This window comes from Odocoileus virginianus, chromosome 28 (assembly GCF_023699985.2).
Source record: "Odocoileus virginianus isolate 20LAN1187 ecotype Illinois chromosome 28, Ovbor_1.2, whole genome shotgun sequence".
Taxonomy (NCBI): domain Eukaryota; kingdom Metazoa; phylum Chordata; class Mammalia; order Artiodactyla; family Cervidae; genus Odocoileus; species Odocoileus virginianus.
Window position 1 is genome coordinate 21773607 of NC_069701.1, and position 16689 is coordinate 21790295.

Consider the following 16689-nt stretch of genomic DNA (forward strand, 5'->3'; position numbering starts at 1 on the left):
AAGAATTTTCACCCCAAACTTCACAATTATTGCTTGGAATTGTGTTCTCACATTTCTTCTTGTTATATTTTTTGTTTTTAATTTTGTGTAATATGTGAATCAGGCATCATTTAAGAAAATTAAAGAAAAAAATGTATCCATTGAATTTCACAATAAGGCTATACCAAAACAGCAGGGGACTCTCATGGAATCCTGCCCAAAGGGCTTACTGAATGGGCTTGACAGGAAATCCTATTGTGAGCTTTGGCTATAGTTTGAAGAAACAGACCCACAGAATTGGATGATGGTGATATGTCCACAGACCAGACAAGTGTACCCAACTGTGTTTTCTCTCCAACAGAGAGGGAACATTCCCCTTAATCCTATCAGTGATCAGTTTATGTTTGTGCCCCATGTGTAAGTTACCTCTACTCTCCTGTGCCTGCCAGAGCTCCTGCAGACATAGGAGACATGTCAGTTCAACTTGCAAGTGGGGCACATCTCACCCTGTGCTGTGAATCAGACCAGGAAATCACCGAAAGTCTTCTATAGATTAACTGCCTTCCTCGAGAAAAGAATCCACGGAAGTTCAAAGCAGAAATGCCAGGGTAACTTTATCTTCATCTTTCCCCAGGCCTGATATTTACAAATCACGCTGAAATTTACAACACCTATTATGTGACAGCTCTATGATACACACTGGGGATGCAAGGGTGAGCTCTCGAGGGGGGCCTACAGCCTGTGAGAAAGACAGACATCAATCAAATGACCAAAAATCACTCTGTAGGGAAACAGTTTATGAAGAAATAGTAAAACACAAGAAACTTCTTTCTCTTGTCCTGAAAATTAAGGGTAAGTAGACGTGAACTTGATTTTCAAGAAATGGCATGTACAGAAATCCTGAGGCTTCAAAGAATATGGTAAAGAACTAAAAGAATGCAGTGTAAGAAGAAATTGAAGAAGGAAACATGGGCCAGACTATGCAAAAAAAAAAAAATTAAGCTATATTAAGGATTTAAGCTATAATAGGGATAGTGACCTTTAGCCTTAAGTTTATAGAAGGCCATTAAATGAGCTTATGTGGGTGCTGGAGTGGGAAGGGAATATGTGATCTGGTTTGCAGTGTGAAGTCTTTATGTATCACCCTAATGTCCATGAAAGATTGCTGACTGTGAAAAAGACTCACAATTCAGTGTGCTCACCTACTTCCTAGGCCTTGCTCTTATTAGCTCCTGCAGGCTCTAGTACATATCTAATTAGATACCAATAAAAGAAGCAATAACGACAAATGCCCTCCTAAGTAGGGGTCTGCCACCGCCCAACCCTTTATTTCACCACCAGTAGTTTCTAATGAGACCTTGTGATTGCAAAGTCACCTTAAAGAACACAGAGAGTTTATCACCTTGAAATAGTGAATATCATATATCGGAACAGTGTAAAGCCACCCATGTAATACTGGAGACTAGCGTAATGCATCTATTTCACATTTGAAGAAATGCCCGAATGGCTCATTTGCGGTCAGTCATGATTTAAGATTAGGTCCGTGGCCATTGCACATCAGTATGGAGACACATGCAAAGCATACAAATCATATAGGGATTATTGAAGGGCCATTTGAAGCCCTGACCCCATATTATCTCTGTGGGATTGAAGTCATGAACCTGTCTATCAATACTAGATTCCAGGAAGGAAGGAGAGTCTTTAAATCTAAAAAGGTGATGTGAAATTATCTATCGAGTCCAAAGACCAACAGTGGTTGGAATTTATAACAAGGTCAATTTTGGCGCAACAAGGTCCTTGGAAGTAACCAGCCTCCTCAGTCTGAGAAAGTAATACATGGAATTTGGCCTTTGTTGGTTTCAGTTTGTAAGTAGGATAACTTATACTTATTCCATGAGAAGTTAGAAGTGCTATCTTGTCACACAGGGGTGTTAAAAAGAGGGAGGAAGAGAAGAGGGAAGAAGGTGGAGGGGATTGGTAAAGAATAATCTCCCTGAAAAAGAAATAAGGAAAGACCTCTGGACTCTGGCTTCCATCTGTCACTGACTAACTATGAGGTCCTGGACAAGTCATTTCTATCCTCAGTATCTCAAAAATCTCCATCTATAAGATGCAAGAACATCCATCTCAGAGTGCTTTTACAAAAAAAGATCAAGGGAATATATAGATCACCTTTTAAAAAAATAGAAAAGAAAAAAAAATTTTTTTTAAAAAGAGTCCAAAACATTAACCTTAAACTCAGCAATGACTGAGCAAAAAGTCTGAGTTTTTCCCAGCATGGTGCTGGGTCTCCGAGGCCAAAACGTCAAAGAATTCAAGAAACTGAAATCATAGATTCCTCAGCTCCCTCTCTGCTTGCGCGTCAAAGACAACACCAACCCAGAGAAAGCTGTGTAACTGAATGAGCTCTGCTGGGGACGCACCAGGATGGATGACGGCTGTTTACCTCTCCTGGAGATGCAATTCCCTTCTGGGTAATATAGGTATTCTGAGTATCCCAAAGAAGCCCACTGAGAGCTCCAACTCCAAGCCTGTAAGTTCCTATATGTAAAATTTGATGTCAGGAAAGTGATACCCTCAGACAGACTCTAGTGACTAAAGATGCAGCAGGACCTTCCTGAGAAAGAGTTAGAGAGGGCATCACACAGACTCTTTACAGAGAAGGGAAACTATTTCCACTCTAACTGCGCTGGAAAACCCTCAGGTGAATGCCCAGACACATTAACCGGCTGGCTCAGGGGCTCTGTAGCTCTTACTGGAGACACACTCACAAGAAGAGGGATGAGCTGAGGGCTAAGAGTTAACTGAATTAAAGGGGTTAGAGCAGGGAAAATATTCACAAAAACCTTTTCCTTCCAAGCCTCCTCATCCCCACGCCCCATCTCCACCATTCCCCTACAAGAAAAGCAGCCAAACAGGTTCAGCTATAAATCTGTTTCCTTGCATCCAGCCACTCTGGCTGCTATTATTTATAACATTAATTTAATTAAAATTCCCAGAGAGATAGATTAATTTCTTTCCAGTAGTATAGAAAATCAGTTCTTTTCAATGACAACATCAGTACCCCTGCTCTAACTAGAAAACTAATGTAGTATTTGGAATTCTTTTTCTTTTTCAATTAAAAAGTCCTCGTGGCTCATGCATTTTTTATTCCCCAGTGTTCCTTTCCAACAAGTGAAGCAGAAAAGGAACAGAGACAACTAATGTATAATGTACATTTTTTAAGAAATTGGGTTCCGTCATACAATATCGCTCTGGTTTGAGTTTTTGTTTTCTCTTGCTGCTTTCCTTTTTAAGGAATAACCGTATGTATCCATCATCAAGGACAGAGTAGAGCTGTAACAATAAAAATGCAAGCTTTGATATTTTCTCCTAAAAAAAAAAAAAAAAAAACATTATTTCTCCTGCAGCCTATTTCCCCCCTTTCATTCATCCTGTATAAACCCATGTCCATGCATTAAATCACAACTCAAGATGTGTCTGAAGGCATATAGATGAAATCACTGTAAGTTGGAAATGAAGTCTTATTTTCCCTTCTATTTTAATACATCTTAGGTCCCATGTATGCAATAATGTACCTTCTTGTTAATCTACTTATGGCCTCAGGTAGCCAACAAACCACCAGATAAAGGGAAGATTCTATTGTATTTCTTTTTATTCCTTTCCATTTGTAATTCTGAAAGCCCAGGAATGCAGATAGATGGGAAAATGCAGGCCACTCTCTCATCATCCACTTCAGTTAATCCCTTCACCTTCTACCTCTCTGCCACTGAGGCCACTGTTGACCAAAAGCATATTTAAACCCACCAGGCAACAAGAAAAAAAAGATAAAAGATTTTTGAAAAGACAAAATTAGAAATGGGTTTGCTACTGACGTCATTAGAAGATTGGGCAGAGTTAAGCTTGGAATCCACCTAATGAGGTTGGAATTAATAAGCTACAGGGTACAAAGCATGAATACAAGCATGCGGGTCTCAGCCAGAATGAGACATCCAACATGGTCATGTCTGAGCCCCTTAACAATTAAGCAGCCACTTTCTACTGTGTTCAAAGTGAAAGTGTTAGTCACTCAGCCTTGTCCGACTCTTCGTGACCCCATGGACTGTAGCCCAACAGGCTCCTCTGTCCATGGAATTCTCCAGGCAGGAATACTAGAGTGGATTGCCGTTTCCTTCTCCAGGGGACCTTCCCAACCCAGGGATTGAACCCGGGTCTCCCGCATTCCAGGCAGACTCTTAACCAACTGAGCCACCAGGGAAGACCTTCTACTTTGTTGAATAATCTACAATTTGGAATGTATTGCATTGGCCACCTAGACCTTTAGATTCATTACCTCCCATTATTTAAGTCCCTACGGTTTGGCAGCAACAAAGGCTTTTTTTTCCCTTCAGTATTCAGAGGATGTGTGTGTTTTTGTTTTGTTTTTTTAATAGCACAACTATCCATCATCTGCTGGCTACAATACACTGCTTTATCTTGTAGGTTATCAAGCTACCAGGCTTCCACAGCCAGGATAGCCTATATACCCCCCAAAAGGCTGTCCACTGTCACCTGTCTGGATCAGAAGATGTCTGAAAGAAAGAAAGAGCATAAGGTGGAGAGAGTAAGATGTCAACATTCCTTAGGTATCCAAAACTGCATATTCAGCATCTACTCTAGCAAGAAGGAAAGCAAGCGAGGGGGGGAGGGGGAAAGATTGGGTATCTAGGGTAAGTAGCCTTTCTTCACCAGCAGCATGCTGCACTGTCAACACGCAATCAATTTAGATGACTGCAAACTGCCTGCTGGTCTACCACAGAAGCAGCCCCATGAAGATAGCAAGCTCAGTTGCTCTCCAGGGTCCTGAAGGCAAAAAGAACAACAACAACAAAACGCATACCCTAACTAAGCATTGTGATGAGATATGCCTGGAAGAGCAGTGGTGGAAGGAGATTCAGAAATCTAGTCCTAGCCCCTCATTTTATTTCTAGGGAGCTAAGACCCAGGGACAGTAAATGAATTTCCCAGAGTCATACAAATTTAACACTTTCTGGTAGCTCTAGTTTTTAGTCCAGAATGTGTTTGTGATAACAAGCCAGATTTTCAAAGTAGAGATGCAAATAGTATCTATTATGTTTAGGAAAGCCAGGAAATTCTAAGACAGTGTTTTCCTCATTCAGTAAAACTGCACCTGCACATCTCCTCCTAAAAGCTGTGATCATTCTGGCTCATGGTTTGAGAATGGATGAAGTAAATCTTCGAATCTCCTCTCTCACAGAAGTAAAAAGGAAAGGAGCCATGCCACATTCTCAAAGCCCTGCCAGGATCAAGGAAACACTGTATCACATTGGAGGGGATGTTCTCTTTCCCATTCAGCTTCAGTTATATATTTTTAAAGAGCCCCTGCAGTTACTTACTTTTGCAGGGAATCTGTTGGCATAAAAATCATTTATCATTGTGTTGTATTACCAACTATGGAACTAAAAGACAAACTGTTGGAGAACCATGCCTAGGATTTGGCAGTTAGAATAATTTCAGGGACCTGATGGACCTCAAACCCTACCCTGCACCATGGATTCACATTATGCACCAGATCCTCATCCATGAGACATGGATCTTCACACAAAAAAATCTTCACTTTTTGTATAAGTGAAGATTTAATTAAATTGCTTTCATTTCCAGTATGACACTGAAACATCTTTGCTATGTGATGGCATATGTTTATAGCACTTCATGATGCTGTGTGTTCATAGAGTAGCTTGAAATTTTCTAAGGATTTTGCACACACTCTCTTGCTACATTCCTACAACCAGTATATGGTAGAAGAGTTACTATTACTCCCATTTTACAGATATAAGCACAGATTCTGACAGAGAGGAAGGATTGGAGATGAGAGGACAGGAGGAATCTTCAAAGAATCTAAGACACAGATTTCCTGATTTCACACTCCATCATTGCACATTAAGTCACATTTTATAAGTGGCAAAACCAAGACAAAGGTCCAGCATTCTTTACAGGTTTAGGTTAAACCAGAGAACATGTGCCTGGTCACATAAGAACAGCTCTTCTCTCCCTGTCATCCCCTCTGTCATATTTCCTTCTCTGCAGGCTGTCTCACTGCCAACTTGATCCACTCACTGATACACAGTCTTTTATCACTGGCACTATGACTAGCTTTGTCATGCTCACAAGATGAACCTCATTCCAAATTGGATTCTCATGTAACTTATACAGAATCAAATCACGGTGGCAAAACTGTAACGTTGCAGACAGTGTCATGCATTTTTACCTGGGATGTAACAAACTGAGAAGCTATGCCATGTCACGAGGAGCTCTTCCTCCTGTGGTTTCCCGACGTGATGGTCTCTACTAGGAAACCAGCAATCCATCAGGTACTGCCTTTCAACATTCCTTGTACCGTTGCCTTTTACTGTTAATTAAATTACACATGGGCTATATCCTGTCTTCTTTCCTTATCACTTCTTTCAGGACAGAAGATCGGGTGCTGCTAGGTTAGCTGGACATCAGGCATACACTACATTCTCAGTTTTAATTTTGATGAGTTGTGTGCATGTGTTCCTACTTGTTAAGTAAATAATACATCAGTGCAGGAAACAGGCGATTGAGAATCTTGGCCTAGCTCTTTTGGAAGTAGTGGTCTTTGACAGTCATCTCCCTTTACTCTAGTGCAAATGTTTGTCGAAAAGTCATTGGAGTACATTACACATGGCTTAACTATGTTAAGGAATGTTCGGTTTAACAACATGCATGTAAATACTTTAGGAGCTCTCTGGAAAAAAAGATGCCATATCACCGTACTTCATTATGAAAAACCTAGACAGATACAGAGATGCTCATATCGTGAAGTTATTCTGAAATATTTGACAAACTTTGAATTACTGACTTGTTCAGTGACTTAGAGAAGTTTATTTTTCTGGGTCTGCGAGTTCTTCAAAATCAGCTGTATGGAAAAGCTGAATGTGCTCTGTAGTAAATCAATACCAAGCTTTCGAGGTAAAATCTAAATATGTTTACTGTTTAGACTGCAATCACTGAGCTAACTCTGTCAGAGTGACAACCAGGCTGCAGGTGTGTGTATGCATGTGCGGGCACTATGCCTACTTGCACAAGCTTGAACAAATGAGGTGCGAGTTCAGAGTTCCATTTCAATGGGACTGGGTAAGAGAGAAATTGTTCCAGCAGTGATGCAAGAGGTGGCAGGATTGGAGCAGGGAGACCTGTGTACTGCAGAAAGCTCCTGCTGAAGCCTGGATGCAGGTACCATTTGAATGGAAAACACTTTTGAGTCCATTCCTTCACTGTCCTTTCAAGACCAAGATGCTGGGAGTGACTATTTTCAGTTTTCTCTCTGCTTAGCTGCTATCATTAGTGTTTAAACAGCCTGCTCACAGGCTCCCATGAGAGTCCACGATTCTTCTAGTATCCAAGGATCAGGGCCAGTCACTGTGGGGGACGCTGGTGGCTTCAGAATTCAAAAGGACTGAATGAATAAGCCAAGGACTTCCTGATGGCAATAACTCCTATTTCTTTGTATCCCCACAGCCCGGCAGAGACAGTATGCCCAGTACTTTAATTGGATAGATTGAGAATTAGAAGTTACCAAATAAAGAGGAGGAAAGAAAATCCCTTTTGTGGTAAAAGAACCCTTACGCACTGGATCCCAGATGTCAGGGGATTGTGGTCTTTGAGGGACTGGAACAGGCTTCAGGGTGAGCTGAGGATGGAGCAGGGTAATCAGAGGAATGTTAGTTCAGGCCTCCTTCTCAGCTTTGTTGACAACTCTTAATACAAAGGAAGCGAAAGAAAAACCTAAGGCAGTGGAGATAATCAGGCTGGCCACCCAACTGAGTGGTTCCTTTAATACTTCTAGCTTGAGGTAATCTGCTACCCACACTTTGGGAGTTTCTAAGTAGGCCCAGCCGAACAGCTGAAGCAGGAAGAAAAGTGTGTCTCAGTAACAGGCAGAAAGTGTTAAGACTACCAACCGAAATAGCAGTCACTTTTCTTGTGACAATTTGTGTAATTAGGTCTGAAAAGGTTCTGTTTCTCAATTCTAAGAAAAGGAGAAATTTCTGCCACATTCCAGTTCCTCAGAACAATGGAACTACCTGGAAATCTTCTCACTCTGATTTCAAGTATTTTTAGGGCTCCTGACATTTTTGTAGCTTCTCTCTCCTGGGAAGACTTCATGGAGTGGTTATGACTTTATCTTGGAAAGGACATGAATTTCAGAGGCAGAGAGCAAGAGGTAGGCAGGAAAGATTGGGGAGTTAGATCCTGGCTCAGAGTTTTAGCTCCATGGTTATGTTATGTGATTGGAACTGAGTTACTTACCATCTTGGAGCCTTTCTACTTCCAAATCGGTCTAATAAAATTGCCTCCACACCATATGGCTTCCCCGAGGACTATTACACCAATCACACCTAGCACGTTACCTGGCCTATAAGCCCAGTAGGCAAAAGTCCCTTTCCTTGTGCCAAACCAATGGGTTGTGTAAGATCCCATCTTGCCCACCAACCCCGAAGATCAGCAATATAAGACACGTGAGAGGAAAATACTAGAAGTAAAGAACAAACTGCCCACACTGAGTCTGGCTCTTTCCTTCCATCATGTTCTAAGTCCACTGCCAAAAGTCCCTCACGTTGAGCTGAAGAGCCTAGTGGTTAGAGCAGACACACAGATGTCAGACTCCGGTGCAAATCCTAGAGCTGCCTCTTAACAGCAGAGGGTTACAGAAATAGAATGTAACTTCAGTTCCATCACTTTTAGACGAGAAAAATAATAGCCAGGGTGATAAATTAATCTATATAAAGCCCTTAGCATAGTCACTAGCACAGTCAACATCCAAAAATGTTATCTATTGCATCACCATTTATCTTCTATCCAGCACTGCTCTAGCAGGTGACAGGTTGAGAAAAATAAGGAAGCATAACTTTAAGGGCAAAAGGAATCAAAAAGGAAGAATCTCACAGCGGTATGAAATGCATAGCTTAGAAAATAAAAATCAGCCTTTCTGAAATTCACTCTCTGTAAGGGTGGCCTAGATAAGACATAGGAGACCAGCATCTTGATAAATAGCCCAGAGCTTCCGCCATTTTAAAAATCGGTCAGTGCTGGCTAGCAAGAAACTTTTGCAGATGAAAAGTTTGTTCCACATACTAGACACTATCCTCACCTTAAACTTTTCTTCCTCCTCACTAGGGCTGTACTTTTCAGGCACTTGGATTTCCAGAGTCCCTCACTTATTTATTGCAGCCCAGGCTATCCTCCACCCTCTTTCTTTTTTCTCAAGGGAAAGCACAAATGCAGTTCCCCACTAACACAAATTATACAGTTGAGATTCCCACACTTGGGGAAACCGCAAGTACTCCCTCTGTTTAAGCCAGTGGTGTTCAAATGCCAGCCCATGCACCAAGGCTAACTGCTTGCATAAGAACTACCCTAAGAGTTTATGAAGAATATAGTTCCACACTCAGGGAATCTGAATCACCATGTCAGAGATGGCTCCTGGTTATCCATAATTCTTAAGTGTAGTCTGGTTTTATAAATGTTTCTAGACTTTTCCTAGACCAAAATCAAAATTGACCTCTCTTCTGGCCCAGTCATTCCCAGCTTCTCTTTCCGCAATCTATCTAAAAACCTCATTTGCACTGGGTCCATGAATCATTAACTGGCACCAACTTTATGTTTTCCCTCCAAGATCTTAAAGAAAGGAAAATAAGTTATGCTATGAATCAAAGTATAAAAAACAAACCACCAGAGAAGGGGACTAGTATTTAGAACCTCCTCAAATCCATTCTGTATAAATGCAGCTGACCCTAAAGCATACTGTGGGTTCCAGCTCTCCTGTCCTCTCCCTATTTTCATGGCAGAGAGGCCAGAATACATGACAAATGAAAGTCTGGAGACCCAGGGTCACCACAGATGTGCAGAATAAATAATAAAGTAACAACCACCACCACTATGTACTGAGTGCCAAAGGCCAAGCACCACCCAAAGCACTTGATGCAAATTATCTTACTTAACATTCCCATCTGTGAATATGTGTAACAGCACATACAGTACTGACAGTCCCAGTTTACAAATTATACTGAGATGCAAAGGAATTCATGTGTCCAAATTCACACAGCTAACAAGTGTCTGAGGATGGCAGAGGAGACAATTTCATAGGGACCAGAGCATTTGTGAAGGCAGAGAATCTTCAATTAGCACTAACTATCCTCCCTCTCTTTCCTCTTCTCTAGAGAGAAGACTATTGGGAAATAAAAGATAAAACTTACACAAAGAGGAAGCAAATAATTGCAGAGCAAGAAAACAGCAGTGTCTCCAGGATGTTTCAGTTGGGAAGTACTAAACTAGAGCTTCAACATTTCTTTCTTACCTGTGATAAAGAAGGATACACAGGACTCTTCTTATTTCCCATTTGAGTAAAATATGGGTGGTGGGTAGAGTGAAGCAGAAATGCTACCTGACAGGCCTCTTTAGTTCTAGAGAATTAAAAGAGCCAGTGAGTTCCTGAAGGTGGGAATGGAACTAGTGGCTGACAGCTGGTTTCATCGAAGCTGCCCAGCCCAAGGTTAAAGGAGCTACTTGTTTCTATGGAAATGTCATCCAGGCACACATTACATCTAGTTGAAGCCACAATTCTCCAGAAAACCCAGAAAGTACTTTAAATAGATAGACCAAGCTAACCCAAGACTCACTTCAAGATGGTGGAAGTTCCCTTAAACCTGACACTAGTTTCTGTTCTCTGCCTTTCCAGGTCCTCTCCTAAGAGAGACTGCAGAGCCAGAATAGCCAGCACACCAAAGTATTCCCTCATCAGAAATGCAGTCTGGAGCTTCTTTCTACTGGGTGCCAGAATGGAGGCTGTCCTCAACATGCGTATACTTTTTCCAGGGCCTAAAAGAACAAGTCCTGTGGCCAAACAATCATTTAACTTTGGCAGTAATATTAATGAAGACCAACCATTCATGGCTACTTTGCATCACAAAAGATTCTCTATAATAGGACTCAGATCACTATTCATAAAGACTTTCAGTGAGTTCTGGAGAAATGAAAACATCCCCCTTCCACCACCATCATCCAGCTGTCCAGCCACATGTGAACCAATAGAGACCAGTAGTGTCCTTTCTTCAGCTGGCAGTAAACCTCCCCCTAGGGACAGACATGGAGGAAGATATCTCCTTCCCACCCCAACCCACAGCATCCAGTGAAACTCTCCCTTCCCACTCTCACCGCCCCCCACCCCCATCTTCACAGTAGTCCTGCCACCCTCTGATAAACCGGAACACTCATCCCTCTGCAGAGGATAAATGGCATCAATTCCAAAAAGATTCCAAGAACAGCCCCTTTAAGAAGTTTCCATTTGGAAAAAATATTTAAGCAAAGCTGTGCTTGATGAAGTGAAATAGAATTAGCCGCTCCAGTAGCACCAGCTTCTCGGATTCATTTGAAGGTAGACCAGCTCATTTGCTTCCAAGTGGAACGGACTCAACAACAATACATCACAGTTAACTGTAATCACAGCTCCATGGAATTCCAGCCGGTACCTACAGTACACGGAGGTGTACTTAATAGTCCCCCATCTGTAATCAACCTTTCGTACATCTCTTCCTAATCGCCGCATATGGTTTCATTTTAATGGACTGTTTTCTTAGCATATTACAGTTGGTCATTCCGGCACACCTAACGGCCCATTCGGTATGTTAAATGACTCCTAGGGTCCCTTGGTTCTTGTTTCCCAGCAAGGCTTGGAGGGGATTGGTTTTTTCCCTTCTCCATTGCTCGATTTCAAGGGCACAATCACAGAAGATCAAAGACAAAGACATACCTGTTGCAGTCGATGTGGAGCAGGAGATGGGAGGCGCTGACCGACAGTGCAACCCTGTGCCACTGCCCATCAGCCATCCGGTACGGAAGCGCCTCTGTCCGGGGCTTCCCGTTGTGTATGTAGTGATAGCGAATCTCATCCCTCAGACTACTGCTCTCCAGTTCAAAATAGCTGTGTATAAAGAACAAAAATGTGTTTTGTTTTACTTCTGGGTATCACAGCCTTCATCAATCCTCCTGACTTCCTACCAGGATTCCCAGAATCTAAAATTAACTCAACATGATGCAAAGAAACACAACCCACAATTAGTACAACATGGAACCCAATTCATCTTCCGTCCAAGAGTCCTCACAGCGACAGCCTGAAAGCCTGATAAGGTGACTGAGAGATGCACTGTGAGTGACAGCTGACAAGCTAATTGGCAAACTCAGTGCAGCGTCACTTAAATATAATTCAGGTCTCCTTTCTCTTGTCCACTAAAGGCCATTCGCATGGAGTGGGTCTATCGATGTTTATCACTGCCACTTCTACTTTTTCAAGAATTAAAGGAAAATAAAAGTCACATGAACTATCAGGGATGGAAACAAACTATCACAGAAGAGATGAATAAGGTTTCTGTTGTTGCTGTTTTTACTTCCCCCTGGATAAGACACTATAAGTGAACAATTCCTACATAACCAATAAGGAAGGAACGTTTGAAGCTAGTCGCATTATGTGTTAATATTTCCAAATGTCATGGAATGAAACATGTGATTGACCTTTTCTTTTTGCAGATTGTTACCTTCTTTTTCTAGATCCATGAAACACTCAGCACCTCCTCTGTAGTCGGCACACTAGCCATAAAAGGCAGCAGGCAACTTTGGGACACTCCTCAGTCACACACCAGGGCTGATACTTTCATGGGGGCAGAACTGTGTAGTTTCCTATGTGTCCTTTCTGAAATGTGTCACCGTGACCATCATCACCACAGGGTCCAATCTCACTGCCAGGCACAGCACTGGGCCTCTGACATATACTAATCCATCACTCACAAAAACCTGGAAGACTGATATGATACCTTCTGAGTATCTTTAAAAAAAAAAAACACTGGGATTCTGGAATTGAGTAACATACCCATGCCAGATTTTCAACTCCGAGCTAGATGTGACAATTCATGTACTATCTACCAGATAGGCCTCATCTCAGAGGCATAGAGACAAAGTAGTAAAGATGGCCTCAACTAGCACTGTCTCCCAGCAGCTTATCCACACAGGCAATTCAAGAACTACTTGCCTAAATAGGTAACCATGTTCAATCTCAAGATGTGGAAGGACCTACTGCTTCTGCTTTAATCCACTGAGCTGGTCTGACCCCACTAACCCAAGCATATTCAATCCAGAACATAAAATGCATCCTCCATGAGCACTGAGATAAATACATCATGAATCTCAGCTTCTATTATCCATGACTTCCAAATCTCACATCACATATGAAAACAAATGCACATTTCTTGCTCATCTTTCACACAGATCTTCCCGAGATAACACTGCAGGAAAAGTAAAGTCAAGACCAGCCTCTGACCCACCTCATGTGGACTATACAAAGAATTAGACTCAATATCATACACAGAAAAGGTTATTTACACTATTGCAGCCATCTCCTGGGCCCAGGTAAATACTTACTAGTAATAATATAATATATATATTTTTAAGCCTGTTAAGGAGGAAATCCCTTAACGTACAAGACATTCATTTTAAGAGAATTCTCCAATTTTTTTCTAGGCACCCAGAATACTGGAAGAATCAAACAATCAGAGGACTTAAAAGGTCAGGAAAATCTTAGAGATTATCAAGTCATTCATTAATTTACTCAGGGTGTCAGGGCTGAACACATATTGAAGAGCTAAGATAGGATTTAAAATACAGATCCTGTTCTAAGATTTCCCACTTACAGAATAGTGGGAAAAGAAATCAAATGTATGCCCCTCCCCTCAAAAAAGCCAGAAATTGGCAAATGGTAAACAAAGGAAAGTTGAAGCTATCATTTCATGATTAAATATGGCATTCTAGAAATGGACTTTCATAAATATCTCACTTAATTTCTTCAAGCTAAGTACGATTATCACTATTATACAGATGAGCTCACAGATGATCAGAGATATTAAAATACCTTGTCCAAGACCACACAGCTCCTGTATAGAAAAGCAGCATAACTTGGTACTTAAGAACTTACCAAAATTAACACATAATAGGAACTCTTTCAATCACTTTACTTTGACCAACAAGCTACTCCTGGGGGAAGGAACGTGACCTTGAAAGCACCTCAATCAATGACAATCAAAAATATTCATGGTAACTTGAATCATAATAAACAAAAAAGGAGGCATATATATTTAACCAGATTTAATCATCATTGCCTCAGTGAGCAACTGCTCAGTGTATTATAAACATATCTTTTAAAGATCATTTTGCAATGAATTGGAGTAAGTGGATACCTTGGGGTAATCACAAACATACAGTTAAAACAAATGTGCCCTAATATTACACAAATGGTTACTTGTGTCATGGGACATCTGACAGCATCATGCATATATGCAAGAACTACTATATCTCAAACAACCCGGATGAAAGTCAAGATGCTATGTTTAAAAAAAAAAAAAGTTAGAGTTAAAGACTATTCACACATGACAGTAATTCCCCAGCATTTCAAGCCTGCAGACAGGGCCAAATCCTGTGGCCTAAGAATGCTCTTATGCAATTAAAAAGGGAAAATAAAAGTTATTCATAGATAACTGGAAAAGTCATCCTAGAGATGACAAAGAAATCAGATAGCTAAGTGATACCTGGCTAAAACTGTTTCATGAGTACTGAGGAGAGAGAAAGGCAGTACTTGTGGGCAGTAATCCTCTGCTAATACTGGTGTGAGGCTTAGTCCTGAAAGCAACATGGAGGAGGCAGTCATTTGGCCTGAGAGCACTTGATGTTAGCCCAAAGGGCAGACTGTAGATTTATAGTAGAGCCTGCTTCTCTGGCGACTCAGAGATGATAAAGAATCTTGCCTGCAGTGTGGGAGACCTGGCTTCAATCCCTTGGTTGGGAAGATTCCCTGGAATGGCTACTCACTCCAGTATTCTTGACTGGAGAATCCCATGGACAGAGGAGCCTGGCGGGTTACAGTCCATGGGGTTGCAAAGAGTTAGACACAACTGAGCGACTTACACACACACTTGTTACTCAAGTACAGTCCACTGACCAGCAGCAGCATCGTTTATGGAAATTCAGATTATAGGGCCCCAAACAAGACACACTTGAATCAGAATCTGCACTTTAAAAAGACTCACAAATGATTCACACACACATTAAGAGTTAAGCAGCACTGTGATTTAGTCACCAGGTGTTGCTTTATGCCCTAGCCAACTAATCATGGTCAAGAAGCCAAAGTCTGATGCTGTGAGCAAGTGAGTTAAGAGCCATGTGGTGCTTTCAGAGGAAGAGAGGACACCAAAAGCAATAGTCAGCCACTGTTCAGGGAGCCCTCACCCATACCAGTCCTCTCTTCAGCCCTCAAGTGCTTTAGGGTCTTCCTGGGAGTTTGTGGGAAGGACCAGACATATAGGCAATAAAGTCACCAGTCAGATTTCATGAGCAGAATTTCTCCCCTTAGCCTGGCACCTCAGCCAAGTGTGCTGTTCCAGTGAACTGTCCTGGCTCCCAGAAAAACTTGTTCTTCCTTCAAACATTTGAAAACAGCAATAATATTCACTACAAAGCTTTCTCTTTTAGACCAAGAATTTCCAGCTCAATCTTTTATACTCTTGCTTCCATCCAAAATAAGAGGCCTTCCTGGTCAAAGATGGGGTCTCACCATTCTTTCCAGATTCTTCCCCAACTTGGGTCACCATGCTTCAGGTATGGTAAAATAGATCAGCTTCCCCCCTAAATATAGCATCCAGGAATAAAAATGCCTCCTTTGCACTGTGCACAACTGAGTGTATCCTAACATTGACAATGACTTACAGATATCTAACACAGCAAGTCCTTTGACTCAAAATTATTTTGAATCAAGTATTTTGACTCAGAATAATTATGAGAGTGAATCTTCCCTACCATGTATTTACACAGCTCAATTTACTTCAACCTAAGTTCTTGCTTAAGTGCTAGGCAGACCCTAGCCATAAACAGTGTCAGTAATTCTCCAAAGCCTACCCTTGAGGGTTAGCAACAATCAATAACTATGAACTGAATTAAAATCTCACAAAACTACATGGTTCTCATGTTATATTCATAAATAAAAGTCAGGAACAATAATTTGAAATAACATAGATAGATTAAGATCAACCAATTATTTTCATTAAAATATTTGTCATTTTCCCAGTAATTTATGCCAAGGAATCCATTTCTTCAGAATATTAGGCAGACCAACAGGATAACTACATACACTCAAAATGTTGAAGAGGTTATTGCTGGATGATTGTGTTTCTTCCATACACTAGGATGAAAACAGCAGGGTTAATTTTTAAATGGTTCCAGTACTAAATCAATAGTAAAGACAAAAAGCTTTCAGGAAAAAGTCTTTTTTCCAGCAGCTCCGAAAGATATATATTGACTGTTTGGAGAAATAACTCACGCTCCAAAGTGAGTGCAATACCCCCAGAAGTCTCAGTGGGGAGATCAAGGCAAAATGGATGTGAGAAACGAGGTCACTCCTATCCAATGTGTATCCCTGGCAGGATAATTGGGAGGAAAGGAGAATAACCAGATAAGCCACTATCTTCTTTCTGTAATGGAAACAAATCATCACAGATATAGAGAACACCTGGGTAGACCATTCTCCAAATCCTAAAAAATGCCAAAGAAGACTAAAAGAAACAAGTTTCCTACCATTTTCCTAGCAATTTC

General features: G+C 41.2%; 1 protein-coding gene across 2 annotated transcripts in view; it reads right to left on the reverse strand.

Annotated features, from left to right (window-relative positions):
• NELL1 (neural EGFL like 1) overlaps positions 1-16689 on the reverse strand; it is a 1003663-nt gene that overhangs the window by 826642 nt on the left and 160332 nt on the right. For both annotated transcript variants that reach the window (XM_070457287.1, XM_070457286.1), the window contains exon 4: positions 11813-11983. In XM_070457287.1, the coding sequence (XP_070313388.1) occupies positions 11813-11983 (171 nt within the window). The remainder of the gene's footprint in view (positions 1-11812; positions 11984-16689) is intronic.